At 54.1% G+C, this 25,294-nt stretch overlaps 1 protein-coding gene across 1 annotated transcript; it reads right to left on the bottom strand.

Annotated features, from left to right (window-relative positions):
* Positions 1 to 25,277, bottom strand: STRIP2 (striatin interacting protein 2; the record flags this gene model as incomplete). Its single annotated transcript, XM_026091106.1, has 21 exons — positions 1 to 2,056; positions 4,022 to 4,226; positions 4,438 to 4,542; positions 7,295 to 7,361; positions 8,877 to 8,977; positions 11,510 to 11,636; positions 12,605 to 12,702; positions 13,417 to 13,491; positions 14,157 to 14,228; positions 16,897 to 16,960; positions 17,874 to 17,939; positions 19,270 to 19,493; positions 20,117 to 20,323; positions 20,687 to 20,814; positions 20,937 to 21,043; positions 21,398 to 21,466; positions 21,698 to 21,818; positions 22,087 to 22,221; positions 22,327 to 22,401; positions 23,041 to 23,110; positions 25,167 to 25,277. Coding segments are annotated over 21 exons (2,478 nt in total), but the record flags the coding sequence as incomplete, so codon positions are not given.
* Between the last annotated feature and the right edge of the window lie 17 nt (positions 25,278 to 25,294).

Below are 25,294 nucleotides of genomic sequence, written 5' to 3'. Positions count from 1 at the left end.
CTATTTTTTTTGAAAAATGCCTCTTACAAACCACATTAAGGAAACATTCTCAGTTTAATTCCACAGCAATAAGCACGAATGCTGTCATAACAAATACTTGTGGTTTTATCACTTGTGCGCTTGATATACAGATAGCATTACTGTTTAAGAGAAGTAAAATTTTGCCTGCACTGTATTAACGCATGCTCGTTCGACAAAAGCTGAATTCCTGGTTTCGTGAGAGGAGGGGAAAAAAAGTATAAATCCCAAAATTGTGCTAAGGCCTTCACTGATAAAATCCTGTCGAGAAAGCCCATAGTTTGCAGGCCCTGTCGTTATAATACCGAAGAAAGTACCGTAAACCGCGGCTTGCCGTTTCAGCGGAGCCCTCGGGAAGGACCTTGGCCGGGCGGACAGGACTGTCGTCCGTGCGCCGTGCTAAGGACCGAGCATCCTTCAGCGCGTCGTCCCACAGCTCTCGGCAGACACCGGGGTTTTCAGCCTGCCTTCTGCCGGCGTCCCCCCGCAGCGTGGCTTTACCTGTGCCGAGCTCGCACGGACCTCRCAGAAGGATTGCGGCTTGATACGCTGTTCGTTCTGAAAGTCGCGGGCTGCCACGGCTGCTGTTTTGCCCGTATGTTGGCAGTAAAATGCTATATCTGAGGTACTCTTCCCTCCGCCTTTTGAGGCATARCACAGACATTTCCCCCTGCCCCAACCAAAAAAGCTGYGTAAAAATCAGGAGGGTTATTTTCAGTGGGACATTTACTGTCTCCTCCAGAGTTAGAAGGGCTAAAGAGTAATAAAAAAGCTAAATAGAAACCGAACATGTTGCGGTAATTATCCTTCAAAAAAAAACCCCATCCTGCTGCACTTTATTTCCCTGCATTTGCATCTTGATAGATTAGGAAAAAAAATTTTTACGTGGCACTTGTAGACATTTTAATGCCAATAATTTGGAATTTGTATCAAATAGAAACATGACAATCAGCCTCCTCTGCAGCTCTGAACTCAGAAGATCTTACTGCTCGTTTTACTCTGATGTGAGAGTTAAGCGAATGTAGTGGTGAAGGAAAGTGCAGCGGTGGAAAAGGTAATGGATTAGTCTCCTAGTCCTCCAAAACCCCTCAGTTTTGGAAACAACCCTCTGTGAGCTGGGTTATACAACCTCGGCGGCACTGATGCTGCTCTAGGGACAAGGTAATTTAGCCTCCTTTGGCCTAATCAACCTGTAGCTTGAGATTGTTGCAGATAGTCCCGCTATTTCTCGTATTCAGCTTCAGCAGGGAACTGGGGCATCTCGTTCGTGGCAGTGGGAAGTTCAGAGCATCTCGCTGGACATCCAGAACTGAAAACATGAAAATAAATTAGGCACAATGTGGGGTGTTCGGGAGAAGTGAAAACCTTTCACAGTTGAGATGCTCTTAAAACACACTTAACATGCTTGAACAGAGCTAAACAGCAGGCCCAGGTTCTGATCTTTCGTGCACTGGTGTAAACGTGGAGCGAAAACCAGGTGAGCTCAAAGGCCTCTCGAGATTGCCACTAATAAGGCATTTGAAGCCGGTCCGTGGCTACCACGTGCAGATCCGTATATATTGCATGGCCTCCAAGAAGTCAAAGGAAAGGAAAGATCTCCAGAAAGATGTGCAGTTGCATACTCAGGGGTGTCTGGATGGATAAAAAGAGGCTYGTTCTCTCATTAGAAAGTTTGTCTTTTTCTTCCAGCTGTACTTAAGAACACCCAGGTCCAAAACAGTCTTCCTTTCCTCAGCACCTTACATCGCTATGGAGGCGGGGATTCGGTTCAGCTTGATGTGCCGCTTTCACTGATAATGTAGCAGCTCTTCCCAGCGAATGGGCTGGGAAAACACCTCCCTCTCCAGCCACAGTTCGTAGGAGTAGTGGAAGTCCTCCGGGAGCTCCAGCCGCTGTCCCAGCACGCTCTGTAAGCAGTTGTCCACCGGCGCAAATTCCGAGTCTTGCGGCTTGTCGTATCTTCGGCTATTGAAGGCCTCGATGTTGGCTCTTAGGGTGCATTCCTCGGCTTGGAAATCCCAGGGTCTTGCATCAATGTCTGCGTTTAAGAAGAAACAGAACCCAGACACACGCAGTAATGTGAAAGCGTAATTCTGATAAGGTTTTAGCAGAACAAGAGGATGAAGAGTTTACAGCAATCACATGCCTGAATTGACCAGGGTATTAGCCAGTCAGTTATTCCTAATTATGATTCCCAGCCAGATCCCATTTTGCATGCATTTTAATTTAAGATATTTAAATATGTAAACATCACTTGTAAATTAAGCAATGCCAGAAAGCTTCCTATAGAAATGCAATTACTTCTGCTTTTCAGCGTGCATTAAGGAATCTGTACAATTACTAAGCTCATGCTTTTTTCAGAATGACTCCACCACTTTTACTGCAAATTTCCACAAATGTCTGAGACAGAGATAAAGAACAGTTAGTTTAATGCATATAGTTAAAACCTGGCAAGATTACCATAATCTACTGAAAACAAAGATTCTTAAATTTTAGGTAAATTTAACTGTGAAGGATGTTAAAAAGCTGTAAAGGATGTTGAATTGGCTGTAATAGCCAAGATATTTTAATCTTATTATTTCAACATGCAACATTTTTCAAAAAAATCAGCATTTTGAAACTTGGTCTTTATGAACTCTGTATCTATATGAAATAGTAATTTGCTCCAGAAAGATTCCATAAAATCATTGGAAAAATCTCAGCAGTTCTCAGGAGAGGAAAAGGTCCAAATTGGTGAGCTCAGGTGTTCTGCTGTTTTGGAGCATGTAGCGTCCAAATGGTTCAAGTTACCCAAGGCAGCCAGTATCCCAGAGCTCTGTACCATTCGTGGCATGAAGAAACCCTGCTACTGCATTTAATCCCTTGAGGAGCGATCAGCATGCTGAGAAAGGCAGCGACGGGGTAAAAATCAGTGTAAAAGAAAGCAACCTGCTACTGCCCGTCTTCTAACCTTCGTGCTCTTTGGTCATTTGGGCAACTCCACTAGCCCTATGGTGAAATTAGAAATACTGAGGCTAGGTTTTGATTCTTCTGGATCAGGGTAATAGCAATATCGTGTCTCTCAGAAGCATCCAAGTCTTAAAAGAAAAAATAAATCTTTACAATTGAAGTGAAACAWCCTAAAATATTTATCAGGCCTTTCTCCCTTTTCGAAAAGGTAAGACATTAGGCTTTTATGCCTTGTCATGTTTTCTTTTGAAATTGTAATGCTACCCAATTTTTCTACTTAATTCTCATTAAAAAAAGACACATGCAGTGCAAAATTTCAGGACCAAGTTATTAAGGCGAAAAGATATTTAAATACTTTCTCTTCGTGACCTAAGGGCACGACCTTAGGGCAGTTGTTGCAGCAAATGGGCCTATTTACAAGAGAATAAAAGTATGTGGTCTGATGCAGCCCGTTGATTAATACATGAAAAAAACGTCAGAAACCTCACGACATCCTTTTGGAAACAGAGCTTCAGAATACAGAAAAGCTGTTTGAATGGACTGGCACATCTGGTCTGTGTTTCAGCCTACGGAGGCCGATATCTGCACCGCCGGGCTGTATCCGCCGAGCTCCTCGTCGGATTTTCACTCAACGGCGGTCCCTAAGCACATATGTTTGGTGCGGACACAAGAAGTGTTTAGCTGCTCGGTGGCTAACGTGATCGGTACCGCAGATAGATAGTACCGCGCTTACAGCTTTTACACACCAAAACAGCAAGTTTGAAGGAGATGCTCTGCAGGCATGGGCTGGTCTTGATGGAAAGCCTTGTCTTGGAGACCCAAGCTGACTGTTTTATTTTGAGCTGATTCTATCCAGCTCTCGTGAAATCAATTTGTTCCCTCCTGATGGTGCTGAATGATGCCTTACGGCTTCTGAAAAAATGGCCAGTGCTGACCAAAACAAGCTTACGGGATCCTAATGGGTCTTCAGATAGAAGATATCAAAAGATATCAAAAACCCCGCACGCTGATTTCTGCTTTGAGCGCAGAAAGGATCCTCCTTGGTAATACTCACCATTGCCRTAAGCCCAGTCATCGTTCATGCGGTGCCGCACTTTCTGGTAGATGGCAGACATGGTCTTCATGTTGCTCTTTCTCCACTGGCGCCCCAGGTATTTGGTCTGGATTTTCAGCAGCTTTAGGACATACAACTGCATCATGGCCTGCTTCACCTTCAGCGCCCGCTTCAGTATTGGGGCCGACTTAAAGACTACCAGCATCTGTTAACAGGCGAACGCAAACCAAGATGATGTGTCAAAACAAGTCAACACAAATACTGTCTGTGCGTCCGGAAGGCCTCAGGCACCGACACCTGGCGCACGCACGGTACAAACCCAGAGCCCTTAGGGGTGTTCAACATAGCCAAAAACTGCAGCAGGGGGGTGGAGGGCCCTCGGCATAAGTATCGCTGATGCCGTTGCTTTGCCTTACCATCGTCCTGGAGTGTTTCCACTTGGTCAGCTTGTTGAGGATCCTCAGCAAGTTAATGCAGGAGAAGAGGTTTCTCCAGCAGAACTGGTTGTTGTCGCCAGCTTCCTGCAAGCGGAGACGGGGAGGAAGAGCATAACCCTGACTGCAGCAGGCAAAGACACCGCCGCGGAGCTCGCCTTTTGCAAAAAAGGCCTAATTTTTAYTCTTTGACAGTAGCATCTGTACAAGACTTATTTCAGATGGAGAGTGAGTAGCACCGTTCCTTCCTCACTTGGGTTATCAATCATGCTGTTGACAAGCTGACAGATTCTGGGAAAAACCCTTCTGAAAAACTCAGGCGAAGCCAGCACTTTAATTTACGCTTAGGTCCCGAGTAAGATCCAAGATAAATCACATTATGCCGTCATGGGAAATGTATATTGCGGTAGATTTATATTCATCGTTCACATTCAGAGCCCAAACTACAGCCGAGCAATCACCACCGCTTAGAGAATTGTAAGCCGGTAAAAACGCTAGCGCACGTATAATTTTTATAGGCCAACGAGAAAGCGCTTTCTGCTAGTAGATTCATTTAATTCTGGGCAGATGCACTTTTCCGCCTGCAGAGGCTATGGCTGTGCTGGGAGGGCTCCTGCGCGCCGCCACGACCCTTTCCCAGCTGGATAAACTAATACCAGTGTCCTTCACAGGCGGATTCATCTTTGCCATCGGGCTGCTCTTGGCTCCTGATTTGCACCTTGTGGAAGAGGCAGTTGCCCAACAGCCAAAGGGTCCGGCACCCGGCACTGCCGCTGCTGAGCTATTCTTTGTTTCCCAGGGAATTAAAATGTAAACACGTACTCTCTCCTATATTCCGCCCGGCCATCGTATCAACCAAGAAATGGACTGTGATGCTAGTCCTTTCAAATCGCTGCATCAAGGTGGAAATAAATAAATAAGCTAAAACTCACTGCATAAAACATTGGCTGAGGAAAAACAAATGCGCACACAAACACTTATCGCCAAAACATCAGGAGATATCTGTATCTCCTGATATCAAAATATAATTTCTGCTAAACAGACACCGCATTTTTTGGAGGAGTGCACCACGCGGCGTTTTTTGGATGTTGAGCCACGCAATATAACTAGAAAAAGGAAAATGAAAACTAGAACTTGGTTAAGTAGGAAGATGACCAAGTGTCACTCCATGGCACAAAAGAGGTCAGGAGAGGGGAGTTTAGGATCATCTCGGATACGCTACCTACCTAATATAAAAAAAACCCAAAACCAGGACTAGCTTTCCTCCCAGAGCCCTCCCTAACAGCAGCCCGGTTTCAAATTTGATGTGGCCCATCATTCAGAGATAAGGATTTTCAAGAAGAAAATATTAAGGTTTACTTTTATTTCAGCCAGACATCCCATTTTTCTTGAGGGACCTTTCAGGTCTTTACCTTCAAGAGTATCCTCCCAAAGATGGGGACACACGGTAACATTCAAGTAGGTTTCTGCATGTTTTCTAATGAAGTTTTTGGACTGGTGGTTTCTTATTTGCTAGCGGACAAATAGGCCGTTCATTGAAAACCAAGAGAAAACCATGCGTTCCCGGAATTGCTTTAAGGGATACGTTTTCATCAGCCTCCAGAGCCATGGGGGCCGAGCGAGCGCGCAGGGACGTGTCGCTAGATGTCCCCATCGGGCCAGGATGCTGCTCGGTGAGGCCGGACGAGCAGGAGTCCCCTGCATTTGGCGGTGGCCGCAGGGACGGGTTCAAAACGCGGGCTTGAAGCCGATACCCAGGAGCGATCACCCGGAGCAGACATGGAAGAGGAGGCAAGGAGCATTGGCGTAGGGGCGCGTGGTAGGACGGTGGGGAGGGACCAAGGGAGCGCGCCGGCGCTGGGTGGACGGGTGACACCACCCCTGCCAGCACGCGCTCCCCTGCGGTTTTTCATACAAATTCGATCTGGCGTAATCGACTTCGAGCAGGGTAGGACTTTGCATCGCCGGGCCGCATCTGAAGTGCCGTGGCCACAAATCCAATAAAATCAGTTTTACTGTCGCAGCTCCCTAGAGGGATTCAGGAGCAGCTTTGGCCCATAGGACCTAAAGAACTTCCTTCATCTTATTTTAATGATTTTAACCCTTACTAAGCTAAGGAGAACTGCGCACGCTTAAGATTTTAGCAGCCAGGCGACATGAGATCTCCCTTGCCAGGAGTGGCTTTGGTCAGGTTCCCTGTAAACAATTCCTTCTTCATTTAGCAGTGCCAGCAATGCTGCGCTCTCCCTTCCCTCTGATCCCAGGCCCCGTTAACACAAATGCTCGTGCCCGTTCGGAGCACTGGGTCGGAAGACCATCACGGTCCAAGTCCAAACCGCTCTGCAAATTCCCTCTGAAGCACTGCAGTTATGAACCTGCCGGCATTACGTCTCCTCCGTAACCCATGGATTTGCATGGCCCATTGCACTGCCCAGTCTGCCTAATGCTCCGTAGGGATTTGGTTCATTTTGCTCCATAATCTGCCAGCATGTTACAAAATGTGAGTGCTCAGATGAATGAAAACCTGGGAGGCGATAGCCTCCGGACAAATCCTTTTAAAAAGCAGTCTCTCGAGTCTGGAGAAGTGAAGGGGAACCCCCCCAAACCAACTTTTTATAGGGGGCACAAAAGCAGAAGTCCCTCCTCCCCCACCTCGCCGTGACTGCTGATGAACCAGACCAGCGATGGGTGGCACTTCAAAATCTGGAGGAAAAAAAAGTCTGATTTCGGAATGGCTGGGGGTATAGGAGAAGAGGACAGAAGAAAGAAAATAAAAATCCTTCCTCACCCTCTTGCATACAGCAATACCGGTTACAAGGACGCTTTCTAGTCTGCTTACCAGGCTTTCCGCAGTGAGCTCGGGCAAATCGTGCACTGTGCAATAGGGATAATCCAGGACGGAGATACTGTGGAAGACAGGAGAAAGGGACTCATTAAGAAAGAGGCCAGTATTAAAGCAGCTTTTTTTAAATAATCTCGTTGTTATCACCAGCAATCTGCAATATCGTCATTCCCTGTGCACGGACTCGGAATTACAGCGCCACCAGGCAGCCAGGGCAGAAATGCCTTGTGCAGTAAGTGGTTTGCACGGCCAGGAATCCCATTTCAAGTGAGTGACCCCCACCCCACCCCCCGTGCGGCACGTGAACCGCTCCGTAGCGGGTGCCGCGCGGATGTGCCTGCCTCTTGCATTTACAGTAACACAGGCAGCTTCCAGCCGCAGAACCGCCTCGCGTCTCGGCGTAAGGGAACGTGCCGGTTCCTCTTGGCTCGGAAGCACATCCTGAGCGCATTACTAAGGACTCGAAGGATTTGGGTCCATTAAGACATGACAGATTACTTATTTATACACATATGAAAAGAAAGAAAAAAAAAAAAAAAAGAAAAACAGCTTTTAGGTTCAGAAGGAAACATCTGACTAAGTATTACCATCAAGAAAATTCACAAGGAGGGCATCAGGCCTTTCCAAACCCTCCAGACCAATTGCCTTTATAAAAGCAGCCAATAAGAAATATACATACATATATATATATATATATATATATACACACACACACACACACACACACACACACACATATATTTGTACACAGACACGCACATGCACTGATGCTCTGCATGCCCTGGGATATGCACTTAACCTGAAATGAAGAACGCACAATCATACAGCTTCACTTCTTGTGTTCCCACTTATTTGCCTTTCACTCCAGCCTCCGAGCCCTAAACTGGCTCGTGGCAACTACCACCGAGTCAGAAGGAATTCGGGATAAAGACCCAAGGTCAAGAGATCTTGTAAATGCTTCATTTAAGGCATTTGGCACGGGAAGGGCTTGTCTGACCGCAAGAACGGATGCTCCTCGCTGGCTCCCGTCCACCACAACCCTCGAGCTGGTGGCACCACGCAGATAGAGCCCGAATAGCCCCGAGCGAGCCAGCTTGTGTCCAGGAGAAAGGCCTTTCTCAATTTAGCAGAAGTAAAAGGCAGTGACAACTATTTAAAGCCCAAACAGGCCAGGAAAGCTGAGTCACAGCTATAAAAAGTGGAGAAGGCCTAGAYGACTCTACCTAGTCTAGCTGTTTCCAGGCTGTGGCCCGCAGGAGCCTGGGGACAGTRGACCACCTTGCAGGAGTCCAGGTAGCGATGAAAAGCAAGCCCATTGCCAGCAAGCTGGGCAGGGATACRGGCGTCTGCATGTGTTTTAGGAGTCCTCTGAGAGACTGAAACCCACCCACCTAGTCTTCCTCATCAACCAGAAAGGGTTTATTCTCCTCTAGCACGTTCGCATAGTGCAGAACGCACTGCCTTCGAGCTGCGCTAGCCACCAAAGGTCACTCAGTCCCGCTGCATATTTGCCTGTTAGGTTTCCTCGTATGCAAAGCCTCCCTGGTTAATCGCCTTTCTTCGCAAGCAGTGGCTGTACCTGTTTTTGGCGGCGATATAAGACATGATGTTTTGGTTGAAGAACTTCAGGATCAGCGGGATGCAGTTGGCAAACACCAAATGCTGGGACACGTACTCAAACTGAGGGAGAGAAGTGAAAGGCGTCACCGTTAGCTAGAACGACTGCGAATGGAGTGCCCTTGCCGTTCGAAAGCGACGCAGTCTTGACGGTTTGCTCTCGCCACCTCGCAGACCGTCTCCYGCTTGCACCTTGAATCAGTCTGCGGTATACGGCGTGCATCGCATACAGCAGCTCCCACCCTTTGGAAAACGGTTTGCCATGGAGTGGCCGTACGAACCTGATGGCAGTAGTTTAAGGATAGCTGCACCTAATGACTGCACAGTAGCTTTTCGAGAGAAAATCTGGGGCAAAAAAGCACATGCGTAAGGATGGGGAAGGTGGAGGTGCAGCTATTCTGTGAGAAAGCACAGTAATTGCCTATTGCTGCCCCGTGCTAACTCCAGGGTGTTTTCAAATCAGCTGAAAAAAGCACCCTTGCCTTCATACATGCATTTAAGTTCTCTCCCTCTCTAAACACTAAGTGGCCTGGGTATGTATGTTTGCATAATGCAAGGAATCGCTGCTATCCTCTAAGGAGCGGGATATAAATAGCAGCAACGTCCTGCCCRCGCAGCCCGGGCGATCCGTGCCTCTCGCTAACCCGCGGTCAGCATCGACTGCTGCAAGAAGAAACAGCTCGTTGCTGCTCCGCGCAGCTCGGCACGGCGCGGGCTGTCAGCGCTCAGGAAGGCACCGAGAGCACGCTGCCGCCGTTATTTGTGAGTGCAAAACCCTCCGCCCGGGATCCAGGGTGCTCTCACTTCRTTGCAGAGTAGCTAGCGTTTTACGTAGAATCATTACCAACCACGGTCCTGATCGAAACCTCCTTTTCCTGCCCCTATTTAGCAAAGCGCAGAGGGAAAGTGGGCTGCCTGGGAGGGGGCTTCAGAGCAATCCCGAAGCAGGAGCCAGGCACTTCCAGCTCCCCACCGACAGGGCTCGGATCCGCCGGCAAGCTCCCTGGCTCCACCAGCTCTTCCCTGACCGCTCGAGCTCGGCTGCTCACCCTGCTCCTGCAGCCGGCTGCGAGCTTGCCCACGCRGCTCCTGCTGTGCCAGCGACGCGCRGCAGCTCGGAGAGCTGCACTAATTCGACAGCATTTCTCCGTTGGCTCAGAGGGGCGACGTAAGGAATACCGAACCCCAACACAACCGAACGAGCACGATCCCTGTTGGTTTACGGGCTTTCTGCTCACGTCTTTTGCTCCCCGCTGCCTTTCCCACGCCTGTTCCCAGCCTCTGCTGGGCTCCAGCCAAGCGCCGGGCTTGGCCCGCTCGGACAGACGGCGAGAGGGGAAGGATCCTCACCTCCGAGGATAACTCAAGCTCACGTTGGCCAACCCCGCGCGGTTACCGCTAGACCGACGTGGCAGCTGGGTACCGGAGCGGTGACTCCTAGCAAAGCCCTGCGCCGGCCACGCTGGTCTCCGTTTCCTCCTTTTGCTTCCCTGGCAGGGGCAGCTCAGCCCCCCCAAGCCGGTCTGCGGGGAGGCCGCTGACCTCTGGAGACTGGCGCAGAAGAAGCTCTCGCGACTCACTCAAAAAAAAATCAACCCCCAAAAGCAGAATCAGAAAAAAAGAAAAAAAAAATTCTCCAGACTAAGCGCCAGATTGCAAGAGGCCTCCCGCAACAGGGAGGAAAGAACCAGAGGACTCAGTTTTGGGGCTGAAGCAAGAAAAATGAACGAATGCAAATCGGTGAAGGGACATGGTGGTGGTGGGGGGGGGGGGCCCAGAGCAAATGTAGGACTGTAAAATGGATTTTATCCATTTTACCCAAGCCAATGAATGGATTTGTTTTTTTTTTAAATCACATAAATATCAGCGGGCTTCACAACGCAGCTGGATTTGCACCGTGCTGGAACCTCTAAAAACCAACCAAACAACAACCCCTCCCCCCGACTGCGGGACTCGCGGGGTGGGCTGAGAACAGGCCCAGGGCATAGCCCAAGGAGGGGCTGTCAGTCACTCTACACCGCGCAAAGCCCTTCACGGGGCTTACAGCTCAGCTGGTGTTATGCAGGCRAAAAGTCAAGCCGCATCGAGGACACGGACACGTAGGCTCTCTTGAAACAGGAGCCCTAAGAATTTGATCCTGCCTCRGGACAGAGGAACGGATTAGATGACCTCTCGAGGTCCCATCCAGCCCTGCTACCTGTAACCGGAGCCTGGGCAGAGCAAAACAAGGGTCTGGTCTAACCCCATCCCCTTCCCCGGTGTGCCAGGGAGGCTTGTGCTCATGCTTAGCTTGGAGATTTCAGCCTGTGCACCCCTGGTCAGGCGCAGCGGGAATGCTCCAGGAGGCTGAAGGCTACTGCCACGTGGGTGGAAGGGATCCTGTCAAAACACACGCAAAGATATATTGCAGGCAGGTTATCCCGGCACGAGTAACGGGATTAAAAAAAAAAAAAAATCGCATCCCTATGGAAAACCCGCCTGCAGCTTCTGCTAGAGTGATTTACTGGAGAGGTCTTTTAAGAGAGGGACTATCCTCGGGGACACGTCTGCTTGACGAGCCCCTTCGTTGGCGGTCACCTCGCTCTCAGCGCTCACCTGGTAGATGTGGTTCAGCTTGAGGTGCTTCAGGAGCAGCAGCAGCGAGGCGGAGATGCTCTTCACGATAATCTCCTTGTGCCTGTTCACGTCGATCCCCAGCTTCATGCTCTGGAGAACAGTGATGCTGGTTTGGAGGGAAAGAAGGCAACAGCGTAATGGGGATGGGAGCAAGGAGGACCGCCGGTGGGGGATGCTGTGGTTGTAGTCATCCGAACGGGTGCTACAGAAAAGGGTTTCTCTGCTAGAAAGCAGAAACAGCTGGAGCGGGGCAGGGGACCCTCGCATCTCCTTGGGACGCCTGTTCCCATCACCCCCCTTTCCAGTTTAGGAAAACGCGGGCCACCCTCTGCCAAGCCTGGAGAGCGGCATGACCGGGACCTACCAGATGCTCACATATATTTATGATTTGTTTCAATTCTGGAAAGAAAAACAGCCAGCTCCTTTCCCCCCTGCAACCGTTAGCATGTATTAAAGGGTCATTTTATTTCCAAAAGCATTTAAAAAATTCAGAACATCTGGAATCTAAAATACTTCTCTGTACACAGCACTTTTATTCTAAGCGCCGTTAATTCCCAAGGCTTTACCATGCGCTGTGCTGTTAGCTGGGGGAGCAGCTCCCTTCGGTGCCTCCTGCGAACATCCCCGCACAGAAACCCCACTTTCCACGGACAGGCGCTGCCCGTGCTTMGAAGAAAGACCCCCCCCTCGGGAGAGAAAGTCTGCTGCCAAATATTAAAGCTTGCCTCATTACTCCCTGGTTCACATGGCCATGGACAGCCTCTTCTTCCATGGTCTGTGCTTGGGACCCAGGAGAGCACTCTCCAAGCCTCTGCTGGGTGTCCGAGGCTGGGCCAAATCGACGAGGCTCGGGGCTGCCCAGAGCACTGGAGTTGTTACGCTTCTTAAAAAGCGGCATTCGTTTCTACGGCTTTCACCCTCCATCCCGGCAGCAGCGGTAGTTTGCAAATATCCAAAGCGTGATTCCCCAAACCCTGAACCCCCTGAACTTATCTGCAAACCCCAGCTATCCCCATGAGGCAAGAGATTTTTTTTATGCTGCCGCGGGAACAGCTGGCCGGCAGATGAACTTACGGCATCTCCTCGGGCAACACGTCTGCCAGGATGTTGATGGAGTCAGTCTTGGCTTTGGAGGTGGGAGCTGCCGCAAGGAGGATCTTCAGCAACGCTATCTGCAGAGGGAGAGGATCCTCAGTGCAGGCCTGGGCGATGCGAGCCAAAGATCCCAGGAAAGGGAAAGCCTTCCCTTTGCTTCACCCACTGAACCCTCAAGCCCACAGGGTCTCATCAGCCCGAGTTCCACTCATGGTGGTAGACATTTCAGGACACATACTATATGGCTCCGGGAAATCACTTGGGGGCCACAGGGAAGCTGCAGGTGACCTCCCTGCAGGGAAGGCAGGTTGGCTCTGGGAATAACTTGCAGATTTCCCACAGTTCCAATGCCTGTTCAGCGCGTACCAGGTTGGTAGAGACCTAAGGGTAGGGTCTCTACGTTGTTTGCTGAACCACCACGTTGTTTGCTGAACCACATAAAGCAAGAAGATAATTTAGTTTGGTTCCCGGCCCAGCAAGTTGTCACCCTCTGAGATCAACACAGTATTGTAACTGAAAATTAATCTCAGCAGCAGGGACGAAGGCTCCACGGACCAGTGGAGTTTGTAGGCTGCTTCTTCAGGTCAGGCGTGAAGGTGCCTGCACCAGAGTGCAACGACTTGTCAGTAGATACCACAGCTCCCACGGCTCAAGGGATCGCAAGGCGCCAACCCTGACTGGCTCCAGCTACTGGGATCCTCCAGCACCCCAGCGGCCAGAGGGCACTGCCACCATTCCACCATAAAAAAAAAAAAAACTCTTTTTTTTACTTTTCGGAAACACAGCCTTACCATGTACTGGGGGAGGTTGTATAACATCGCTCGATACAAGATCTCACAAGGTGTTTCTTGGACTTCCTCTTCCCCCTAGCGCAGAGAAGCGTTAGAAACAAGGGGAAAAGGTACCTCCAGTCCGCGTGAGACACGTCGGTCGCCTGCATAAAACCCAACTTGAGGACTCAGCGATGACCATAGCCACCACTGCAGGAAGCTGCTGGGCCTTTCTCCACTGCTATTCTGGCAGGTACCCTTGATCTGGAAATGGTGTTGCTTTAGAGCAAGGAGTATCCAAGGCACGTCCTAAGGATCACAGGGAACTTACGGATTTCTATAACRCCTTGGAAATCCTCCATACCAACCGGCAGCCGGCCTCAAGCACATGGCGCAGCGCACAGTGCTCTACTGCGAGTCCTGGCCCCCTGGGACGAGGACGAGCATTTCACTCCGAGATTTATCATTGATGCTGGTCAGCATTTGACTATTATAACGCCTCACAGTTTCAACACACGGAGCAGCCAGCCTGTTTTACGATAYGCAAGTCATAAGCTCTACTTCCTGACGGATTTCCGGAGAGCCATGAGTTTTCTCCTCTTAGGCCATCTCCACTCACTGAGGCCCTAGCTAGATGCTGGCAGGGCATCCAGGTCATTGGGGTGGGATGACCACGCTACAGTGACGCTGCTCAGAAGCTGCTGCTTCCGCCGTCCTCCCTCCACGCTTCCATCTAGCCATGGGGAGCAGCAGCTTCTTACCAGTGACATAGGGCACTTCTCCAGCTCTTCCTCGTTCTTGATCTGTACATCTGAGATGGAAACGTACTTGTGCTGGCAAAATACACAAATAAAGGCAGAGTAAGATGACAACCGAAAGATGAACACACTGAGCAATGACAACATTTGCTGATTGTTTTTCCCCCACCCACACGCTTAGCAAGAGCAATAGTATCTGAGTTAGGTCAGAGCAGATAAATGGAGAATTCATCTCTGTATGGGACATCCCTCTGTCCCCGAAGTGCCTCACATATTATACATACAGCATGCGCAGCCTCAGCTGTGGTGGTGACGTGCCACAGGGCACGGTGCCCGGCAGCTATTGGAGCAACTGTCCCTGCAGCATCAGGGCTTTGCCCAGACGGTGCTCCGGGATGAGGCCGCAGCTCTGCACCTTCCCAAGGAGCGCTCGGGCTCGTGCTGAGGATGGGGTTGATGGGCTTCTCGCCTGTGGGAGGTGCGAGGTGGTTGAGGAGCTGAGCCGCTGAGTCAAGGAGCTGCGGGAGGAGGTCAGCAGAGCRTGCAGCATGGGGAGGAAGAGAAGGAGATTGACCAGCAATTCCCTGAGACRTTGCAGCTCCTGGACCCCGACGCTACAGCTCCTGGACGACTTCCAACTGTAGATTTGGTGCCTGTCGGGTCAGAAAGTGGAAACTCCCATGATGRCGAAGGCTGYGAGCAGRTGACTTCYGGCCCCAGGAGGAGGTCTCCTGYTCCACTGGAAGACTTGCGACTTCAGGATAGGTACCTCTTGTAGAAGTCGAGGAGCTGGGACCATGGTCAAATGGAGCCTCTGTGCCAGCTGAGCCTCCGTCCCCCAGGAGCTCCCAGAGGATGTGGCAAGTGTCCGCAGTGGGAGACTCCCTGCTGTGGGGGCTGGAGGCCCCGCTCTGCCCCCTGACCTGCCCTCCAAGGATGCATGCTGCTTGTGGGGGGCTTGGATCCGGGATGTTGCGGAGAGGCTGCCAAGGCTTGTCCAGCCCTTGGTCTATTACCCCTGCTGCTCTTCCATGTGGGCACCAGCAATCCTGCCCAGGGACACCTGGAAAGTATCAAACATGACTACGTGGCTCTAGGGGCGATGGCCAAGAGCATGGGGACCCAGGTGGTGTCTCCTCAACCCTGCTGGTGAGGAGGAAAGGCCTGAAGAGGATTGAACAGATCYTGTGGGTCAGCAACTGTTTGTGCAGCTGGTGTCAAGAGCAGGTTTTTCATTTCTACGACGATGGGACTATCTTCAAGGAACAACCGCTGCTTGGCAGAGATGGGATCCACCTGACAAAACAGGGCAAAAGYATCTTTGCCAATAGGCTGGCTAACCTGGTAAGGAGGGCGTTCGACTAGGAATGACAGGGGTGGGAAAAAGAGACCAGCGATCAAGTGAGGACGCAGCAGATGGCTGGGGTGGTGTGAGCAGAAGGGACCTCTTGAGCAACAAAAYGGGTCTGGAGTGGAATCGCTCCAAGCGTATGCCTGTAAATAAGGAAGCGCCTACGGGAGCACGTTATGGGGAAAGCTCTCAGCCCTTTCTAGGAAGCCAGCGCGCCAGGATGGCTCTTGGAAGTGCCCRACACTAATGCACCCAGCATGAGGATCAAACAGGAGGCGTTACAAGCCTGCGTGCTGCTACAGAGCTATGATCTCATGGGGATCACGGAGACGTGGCGGGGAAAACTCACATGGCCAGAGTGCTACCAGGGGTGGATGCAGGCTCTTTAGGAAGGRCASGACGGGACGGCGAGGAGGGGAGCTGCCCTTCACGTGAGAGAGCAGCCGGGATGTGCAGAGCTCTGCCTGGGGATGGGTAAYGGGTCAGCCAAGAGCYGATGGGTCAGGATCAGCGGGCRGCCCAACASGGGTGATGTTGTAGTGGGTKTCTGCTACAGACTTCCTGAYCAGGAAGAAGACGACGAGATGGAGAGAGGTCGCAAGATTCATCCACGTGCACGACCCTAGCAGACACCACTTCGCAAAGGATGCTGAGCCTCCGCTCAGAGGGCCTGACGCTGACCTGTGTCAAGAGGAACAGGAATCATATATTTTCGTGATCTTAGGTCCAGAGGCCCCGGGCCAAGAGCAGATTTAGCCGCGACACCTAAGGCTGGTTCAGAGATGGTAGCTGGGAAGCATTTAGTCTTCTTGTTCTTCATCATCGGTTCCCCCCAACCAGAAGACGGTGGGAGCCGTGTAAAGCCACACATGGCTGAGCAGCAAGTGCAAGGACAATTCTCCAGGGCTTCTGCGCAGAACAGGACAGAGGCAAGGAAGCAATTCTCACCGTGGGGAACGGTGTAGCGGTCATGGGTGGGTATCCGGACCCTCTAAAGCTGCTCACGTCTTGACTAGATTTATCAAATTGCCTTCCCAAGGCCAAGAGAACAGGAGCTCAGATCAAAAACATCATTGAAAACAACTGGAACGTTTCACGTTTGCTGTGGGCCGAGAGCACGCRCTTGAGTGACTTGCCACTTCTCATAAGCTCGTGCCTATGAGGCTTGATKAGGGCATGCCCTGCAATCCCTCCGGGGCCCTGGTGACCACGGCCAAAGGTTTCCCCACCTCCACGAAGGCGCTACGGGTCTGATCCCGCCGCAGAGGCGGCCGCTGAGCGCCAAGAAGCGAAGGAGCTCAGCGAGGTGCGCGGCGAGACAAGCAAACGCCTCTCAGCAAGGCTTTCGGGGCTGGCTCACCCGCGTGCAGCCCCCCAGGGCCACCGTCTTACCTGCTTGAGCGTCTTCACGCTTTCATGGATAGGCCGGGGCAACCCTATCAGGGTTTCCGTGTCTCTGCAGGGGAAGGGAGAAGGTAAGTACAAGGAGAAGGAAGGAGATCTGGGTTTAAACACTTTTGTTCAGACTGGGAATAGATGGTAGAAGAGGAAGCCTGGAGCCTACTGAGCACGGTGCAGGTGGGTCAGGAGCTTGGAGAGGTGTTTGCCTGAGCTGCTCGTACTCCCCTCTCCTCCCCAGCAAAGCTTACACAAAAGAGGAACATCTGGTGAAGCATTCAGCTGAAATATCCTGTTATTTGGAGGAGCAAAATATTGAAATACCCATCTTTCCTTTATTCGACGTCATACGGAGCTAGCAGTGCTTAGCCGGCTCCCCCATCGCGACTCTCCCACTACGCCCAGTGCCAGAACGCCTGCAAACCTGCGCCCGCCACTGTGTCCCCACCGCTAGCCAGCCGTGGGCTCGCTGCACGAGCCGTGCCGGGCGCACAAGCCGACAACCCTCGCGGAGCAGAGGGCAAGAGACGGCAGCGTGGAGCCAGCCTGAGCCCAGCGCTGCGCCTAAAAACTAATATATCCTGCTAGACCCCTGCCAGGAGGATGCTGCGCTCGCAGCTGGATTTATTCACAAACTGGGTAATTTGCTGTGGATACCGTGTCCTCCCAACTCCTTCCCCTCATCAAACTGGTCTCTTGCTTGAGCCGGGGGTCACTTTTTCCAGGCTAGGTCTGTTTTTTTTAATAGAGAGGGGTCTCTGGAGACCAGCTGCTCCCAGGACGTGTTTTTATACCGCCGAGTGCACTGCTGCAGCCCCAGCTCGATCAAGCGCTGCTCCGTATCGTCCTAAGCGTGTGTTGGGCTGTCCGGCCTGAGAAAACCTCAGCTCCGGGGCTGCCTCCTTGCGGTTACACCGCGCTGCTGGCCACGGCGGGGCAGGCTTTGGCAGACCTACACGGGTGACACTTACTGTCCGAGCGTGAATCCGATGAATTTGTTCCTGCTCGCTTCCAGGAAATGCTCAATGTCTTTCTGTCTGATGGAGTAGCAGAAAAACAAAAACAAGAAGGGAGAAAAACAGATATATATCAGAACACCGACTGCTCAGAAAGGTAGCAGTACGTGACCGGCAAGAACCTTTTAGCTTTCTAGGATCGATTACTGGAGGTCTTAATAGCAGCCAACCATTGCTCCGGTTGGTCAGGAGCAACGTGAACCAAAACCGTATGCATTTGCTATGAAACTCCAAGGGAATTCAGAGTGCAGATAAAACAGAGAGCAGTTCTCTATGGCCAGAACCCTTTTGTTCAGCTTCTCTGCTCCCAGCRCACACATCTTCAAGCAGCATCTGCACACTCTGCACAAAAAAACCCCCGGCTCCGTAGCCTCGAAGAGCGCACACCGCCACGGGAGASCAAGCTAACGTCTAGTCTGCCTTGGGCGCCTTTCAGGACAGCAAGCAGGACCTGAACCCCGAGCCAAGGCTCGAAGGGGCAYAAAGAACCCAGCTGGATTTCCAGGTTCCAGCCCAGAAAAGTAACAGTCGTTTGATTTAGAAGCTGAGAGCATTAATGTGGAATATGATGGCACCGCATGTGCAGAGACCCATTTGGGAAGCAGCTTCTTACTGTGTCCCTGCTATGAGCGCTCTGGATGAACACGCTTAATCCTATCACTGCTCCCAAGTCAAAAAWTATATTTGCTCTGGCATTTTAAAAGAGACTGGATTAAATCTGGGCACCAGGCCAACAGCAAAAAGCCTGCATTGATTTGAGGGAAGRGGGCACAGCATTTCACCCTCTTCTCGTAACCTTCCCCAACAGCATAAATAGCAGGATTGGTTTTAGAAAGGGAAGGCACCAATTGCTCTATCCTCTCCAATTTCGCAGCTGGGAGCGAGGCCGCTCAAGAAGGCTTAGTCTGGCAATGCAAGAGGCCYGCACAATAAACGAGAGGTGATTTCATTAAACAGTTCCCGAGATGGTTTATCCAGGAGCCTGCCCGTCCAAGACCCGTCAGTGCCAGCTGGGAAGGCTGAACCTCCTGCCAGCCCCGGGCGCACGCAACTCTCCAGCCAAGACAATCCACCTCCCTGATAGCCTTGGCATTTCCAAAATGCCCCTTCCTTCCACTTATTGGCCAACCTTGGCCACACTTGACTTGTAAAGAGTGGGGAAGACCAYAGCCAAACCCAGTCCAGGAAAGACTAACTAAGGAAAAAGAAAAAAAAAAGAAGTGGAGCCACTTCACTTCAAGTTGCCAGAAGCCAACACACTTGCTGCGGACTCACATTCAGCCTACAATGAACTCCAGGACGGGAAGCTGGCAGGAYGGGGGAGGATGACAACGAAACCGGATGGCTTTACCTGACTTTGGGGGCCCAGGGGAGCCCTTTGGGGAAAGATACCCTTTCAATAGGCGTGCGCTGAGCTGGCATCATGGGGATAATAGCATCCCGCTCCATCAGGTCCAGTTCACCCTCGATCCCGCTGTCCACATCATCGTTTTCCTCTTCGTCTACTCCTGCTTCATCGTTCTTGAAGGGATCTCTCTCGTTGTAKATATCCAAACTGTCTTGCTTCATGAGGGGCTGGAGCAGAAGAGGAAGGTGTGAGAGGAAGGAGAAATGCAAGTGAATCCGTGGAGTCCACTTCCCTCCYGGCCACCCGGATCAGACCTCTCCATCCTGGAAGGATCGAACTCCACAACGTTCCTCAGGTGATGACTTCCCTCCTAACTGCTGCCACCAGAGCCTGCACAAAGAACAACCTCCTCTGCCTCTAACTTTGCTGCTTATTCATCTACGAAGTGTGACAGAGGGCTTCTTTCCCATTTTCGGTCTGAGCTGAGTTGCTGTCAGACATCTCTGCCCTAGCAAAAGAGGCGTTTTCATCCTCCGACCATAAAGCAGCAACTCTAACAGTGGAGCTAAGAAAAAGGACGAGTTTGCTGCGAGCRGTTTGGCCCTCGGCGCTTACCAGCCCTTTGCCGTAGGGTGGCTGTAAAGTCAGGATTGTCCTCTCGCTTCCTTCAAATCAAATGCACCCCAGGGCAGATGTGCAGCAACCTCTTTAATCCGGGAGACGCACATGTGTGTGTGTACGGGGAGGGGAAGGGAAGCGCGCTCCTGAGCGCACACTGGCTATCTGAACGAATGATCCCCGTCGGAGAAGCTTCCCGGGCTGCGTGCCAGGCAGGCTTGCTCGCTCTTACCCGTCGGCTGCGGTGGCCGCGCTTCTGCTGCTGCTGCTGCGGCTGCGGCTGCTGCTGCTCCATGAGCTCGATGGAGTAGGTGGGCGGCGAGGCCGCTCGCATGCTGCGCATCACCTGGATGCTGTCCTCCGGCAGGGGCGGCAGGCCCAGCTCCTCCCGCTTCTTCACCTTCATCGCCTGCAGGGCTTCGAATCCACCCAGCGTGAACTAGGGACCGACAAGAGAGGTGAGAGAGAGCAGGAAACGTAGATCCTGCCTACACCGTGGCTCTGCCGGCTTTCCACGTGAAAATCAGCTTGAGGACATCAAGCTGGAGAGCTGCAGATGAAGAAACCTTGCCRCTGGCTCGCTCTCCAGACTTGTTCCCCATCCCATGTCCTCTGCATGACTCAGCCCCCTCTAGCCCCAGAAGTCCCAACAGCGTTTGCCCTGCGTCAGCCTCTCGTACCATCCYACGTAACCCCGTCAGGGCTGGATTAACCAGCGGAGAACGCCCAGGCTGCATCGCCCCGGAACAGAGCACCGTTCCCCAAATAACTGGTTTCTGGGAAGAGCAAAGGTTGCACCCACCAGAAGCACCTTCCAGAGCAGAAGCAGGACCTTCTTCATGGGAAAGTGTGGAGCGTGTCCGCTGCAGAACTTGGTCACCATGGTAAAAAGCAAGAGCGCAAACGGCTCTTCAGTGTGCACAGGGAAACCTAGGAGAGAAAGGGCCAGAACACACCAGGTTTAAAACGGTCCCCCCCATCCCCCAAGTCTCCCCGTTGGACCTCTCCAACCGCAGAGAACTTGTTGGTGCGTAATAAACGACGGGACTCACTCAGCTCCGTCCTGAAGGTCTCGCGGCAGGCTTTCCACTCGGGTGGGTCGGGCTCCTGCTCCACACGGATGTTCTCCACCATCAGGTACATGACGCTGAGCAGCACCCTGCAAAGACAGCGGCAGGGCCGAGAGGTGACACTGCCGACCAAGGGTCCCTGCCCCACAGACTCCGTCCGACGTCGCTGCCCTGCCCCATGGCTAAGGGGCACCGGAAAGGGAGGAAGCCTGCAAGGAAGAAGCTGTTTTTTTCCATATAGCAAGCACCTGGTCTCCACTCTCCTAAAAAGCCAGGCAGCTGCAGACACCCGCCAAGGCCCGGTGTCACAGTTCACCCCCGAGGAGGAGGAGGGAGGGCAACCGCAAGTATCGGTTATCTCACTGCACTTCCCGATCTCCGGTTTCTTGGAAGACCGAGCACAAAGCAGGCGGAGCGGACGAGGGCGGGCGAGACRGGCTTACCTGAGCTCCGTGCTGTCGGCCAAGGAGATGGCCGGCTTCCTCAGGGCGCTGCTGCAGGCCTGGCTGTTGCTGCAAGGAAGGCGACGGGAACACCGCTGCAGACGCTAAAAAAATAACCCCAGCCAAAACCAGCGCCTGCAGCACAGCAGGGCCCAGCTGCAGTGGCCGAAAACCCTGCGCCCAAGCCCGCGCCGCGGCTACAAAACCCTCCTCCCGCCTTGCCCTCCAGCCGTGCAATGCATGGGGAGGAGGAGAAGGAGGAGGAGGAGGAGGAGGAGAAGGTGGAGGTTGTCCTCTCACTCGATCTCCATGTTGAGGAGCTCCAGGAAGGCCGAGAAGGTTCCCATCTGGTACAGGAGGAAGCTGTTGTGCCGAGACCAGTGCAGCACGTCGCCTTCGTTGTCGCAGTCCCCGAACATGCCTGGAGGGGGACAGGAGAGCCAAAGGGAGGCAGCGCTTAGGAAAGAGCCACCCTTAAAGCGAGGGGTGAGCCGGCGAGCGGCCGCTCCTTCCTCCACCTCGAGACATGGCCAAAAGGTCCCTAAACCCCAAGATGAGGCTCTTCCAAAAACCTCCTCGCAGGGGAGGTCCGTGGCAGCACTCGGGGTGGAGGACATGGTCCAGCCCCAGGTCCCAGCACGGATTTAGCCCCTCGCCAGCACCGCGCGGTGGCCGGGGCGGACCATTACCCTGCGCCAGGTAGAGCACGGCCCGTGCCACTCTCAGCCGCTTGTCCCTGTTGACCACCTCCAGCCCGTCGAGCAGGCGCATCACGTAGGCCTTCTGCTGCGCCGCCTCCAGCTCCAGCCATCGCTTGCCCGGCACTGGAAAGGCGAGGTGACAGCCAGCCGGGTGCACGCGTCCCCCCCCCGTCCCTCCCCGGGGCCGCGCTCCCACCCGGGCGCGTTGGGTTGCTAAGGGGCAGCTACCTTGGGTGCGAAAATCCTCTTCGAAGCACCTGCGGTTGGTGATGAACTCGGGCTCCTCGGTGTAGCTGTACAGCTCTGGCGGAGAAAGGAGGTCAGCAGCCACCAAGAGAGGTTTCACCCTCCTCTTCCTGGCCAGATTCCTCAGCCCATTCCTCATTAAACACCCCTCCTCGCCCACGGAAACATGAGCCCTAAACCAAGCACGTGTCCCGGAGCTCCTCCGCAGGTCCACCAGGCACGGTGGTATCTGGAGACGGCTACTAAATTCGGCAACAGCAGGGACCGCAGGAGCAGCCGGCCGAAACCTGCCCTGATTTCAGGCCGATGGATTAGGACGTTTCGGGGCCTGCGGTAGCGGGATGGACGGGGGCTGCAGCCAAAGCCGTCCTGCCTTGCCGATGTGGACATGGGTGAGAGCGGCCGGGAGAGCTCCGGGCTGGAAGGATCCTGCTCGGAGAAAGCGCGCTCCAGCCTGGCTGGCTCCTGGAACCGCCATGGAGACAACTAGGAGCAGCCCTGTGGCCTGTCCATCGGGAACCTCTTGGGACCCTCCGGCAGCTACGGAGCAGAGGCAGTGAGCAAAGGCCACGCGCTCCCCCGTGGGGTTTTTTGGAGGAAGAGGAGGAGGAGGAGGAGGAGGAGGAAGGCTCGAGCTCCCTCCCCAGCACAGCTCGCCCTGCGAAGAGACAAGCGGCGCGGGAGCCGCCGCTGTACCTGATAGCTCTGCCGCGAAGCCGTCGGCATCGCCGTACCCGAACTCCAGATTGGGGCAGTCCACCGAGCCCTGCGGAGAGCGATCCCGGTTAGCGTGTGCCGAGATGCCGAAGCTCTCGCCTGGCTGGTCTCCATCACCGCCACGGCTCCCCGGGGCCCGCACGGGCTATTTAAAATACAGCACAAATCGGGAAAGAGCATATAAAAGCAGCCATGGGAGTAGCGTGGGAAAGCCGGTGCAGGACCCGACTAGCCAGTGGATTTGCCGTGTGCAGCGGACCCGGGCGGCTTTCCCCCGGGATGGCTCGACGTGTCTGCATGCGCCGTCCRTGGCGTCACCCATCCCTTGGCTTTTCCGTGATGACGTCTCAGCCTATGTGCAAGAAAATCCCTTCGGCTGCCAGCATGCCCCTACCCGGCGGGAACACAGCGATCCCAGCGGATAACTGGAGTGCAAAGCTTTTCTACGGGCTTCAGGCGGAGCCGAGCCGAGCCGTGGCCCGCGGGGGGCAGCCAGAGGGAATAATGCAATAAATTAACCTTAATTTGCTGTTCGGCGCCCCAGGATCCCRTTTCGGCAGCCAGACTGAACCCACGCAAATTGTCATTATTAATATTCACGACRGCTGGGGGCTTGCGGCTCCGGCCCGGACCCATCCGACGCCGGATCAAGCCTAAAACTGGGGGCGTACGAAAACCAGCGTTTCCCCTGATTTGTCCCTAACCCCGACACTTCGAGGAGGCTCCAGAGGTGTTTTACACCCCTTCGTGCACCTGCTCCTCGCCGCAGCGGCACGGCCACGGGGGGAGGCGCAGCCGGGATTTCGGGAGCTGCCGTGCCTTCCTCCCTGGTGCTCCGCAGGAAAACGCAACCAGCTATTTTAAAGTGTGATAAAGGAGGGTGGAAAGCGGAGTTTCGGTATTTCTGGCTTACACCTAGGTTTGAACCACTCGAGGTATTTGTCCCTAATCCCAGGGCGAAACGCGAGCCTGCCGTAGGCGGGGGAGACTCCTCCGGAGGCCGGGAATTTGCTCCCGGGTGAGGATTCGCATCGGGGGCCGGGCTGGGAAAAGGGATATTYGTGCCTCCCGCCCCATCGCTGCCTGCCCACCTTCCTGCACCCCACGGCACCCGCTCCACTGCGAGGAAACGGGTYGGGGAAGGGATCCGGCAGAAAAACCAGCCCCTCCAACCCAGAAAAACCTGGAAACAGGGAGCGCCGGGCRGCTCGCGGCCAAGCTGAGCCTTGAAGCGCTAAAGCCGCCGAGGAATTGGGCTCAGCGCGGGCAGCGCTAAGCCGCGCTGCGAGGCCGAGCTGCAGCTCTTGGAGCGAAAGGGGAAAGAAAACCCCGCTGCCGGCAGGGCCTTCCCAGCGCGCCGGTGGCGGAGATTCCCGCTCCTGCTTATCCCCGCGGATCCAGGTGGGCTCTGCCCCGGCTTCCAGCGAAACGCTGCGTCTGCAGCATCAGGCGCTTCAGAAACCTGAAGTTTCTCCCTGCTCCGCGGCTGGACCGAGCCGGCCGGAGGCTTCTGCCCGCTGCGCCGGGAGCCGCGGACCGGGAGCGCGGCAGGAGCCAGAGCACGTCCAGCGGCTGCCGGCCGGGCTGGGGAGCAGGGATGCCCGTTGGGTGAGCACCCCCGGCGGGTGGCAGCTCCCGGCAGGGATGCAGGGACGCAGGGATGGATGCAGGGACGCAGGGAGGCAGGACGCTCCCGCGCATCCGCGCTCCGGCCGCGCCGCTCAGCGGCTTCCCAGCGGCCGCCGGCGCCTCCTGTCCCTGCCCGACCCCGGCGGCCCAAACCCGGTCCCGCTGCCCGGTCTCCGCCCCGGGATCCTGCCACCCGCGGGGGGGAAGAGCAGCGGCAGCGGCCCAGCAGAAGGGCCAAGGGCGGCGGCGGTGACAGCAGTACCCCGGAGCCCGGCGGCGCAGGGACCCGGGGCGCCCGCAGCCGAGCCGCCCCCGAGGGGGGGTGGGGATCGAGGGGGGGGGACCACCCCAACCCCGGGGCGGGCAGACCGCCCCCTCCCCGGCCCGGCAGGACCCCCAGGGCCGGGCGCCCCCCAGCCCGGCCGGGCCCCCGGAGCAGCGGCCAGAACAAGCCCCGCGGGGGGGGTGGTCCTTACCTCGGACTCCTTCCGCTGGCTCCTGAAGAGCTCCCGGCCCTTGGGCTGCGGCTGCGGTTGGGATTCGGATTGGGATTGGGGTTGCGGCTGGGGGGGGCGCGCCCGGCCGGGGGCCGGGGCCGGGGCCG

The sequence above is a fragment of the Apteryx rowi genome, unplaced genomic scaffold (genome assembly GCF_003343035.1).
Source record: "Apteryx rowi isolate R43461 unplaced genomic scaffold, aptRow1 scaffold_9, whole genome shotgun sequence".
Classification (NCBI taxonomy): domain Eukaryota; kingdom Metazoa; phylum Chordata; class Aves; order Apterygiformes; family Apterygidae; genus Apteryx; species Apteryx rowi.
Note: the sequence above shows the minus strand (reverse complement) of the source record. Positions and strands in the feature narration are given on the sequence as shown.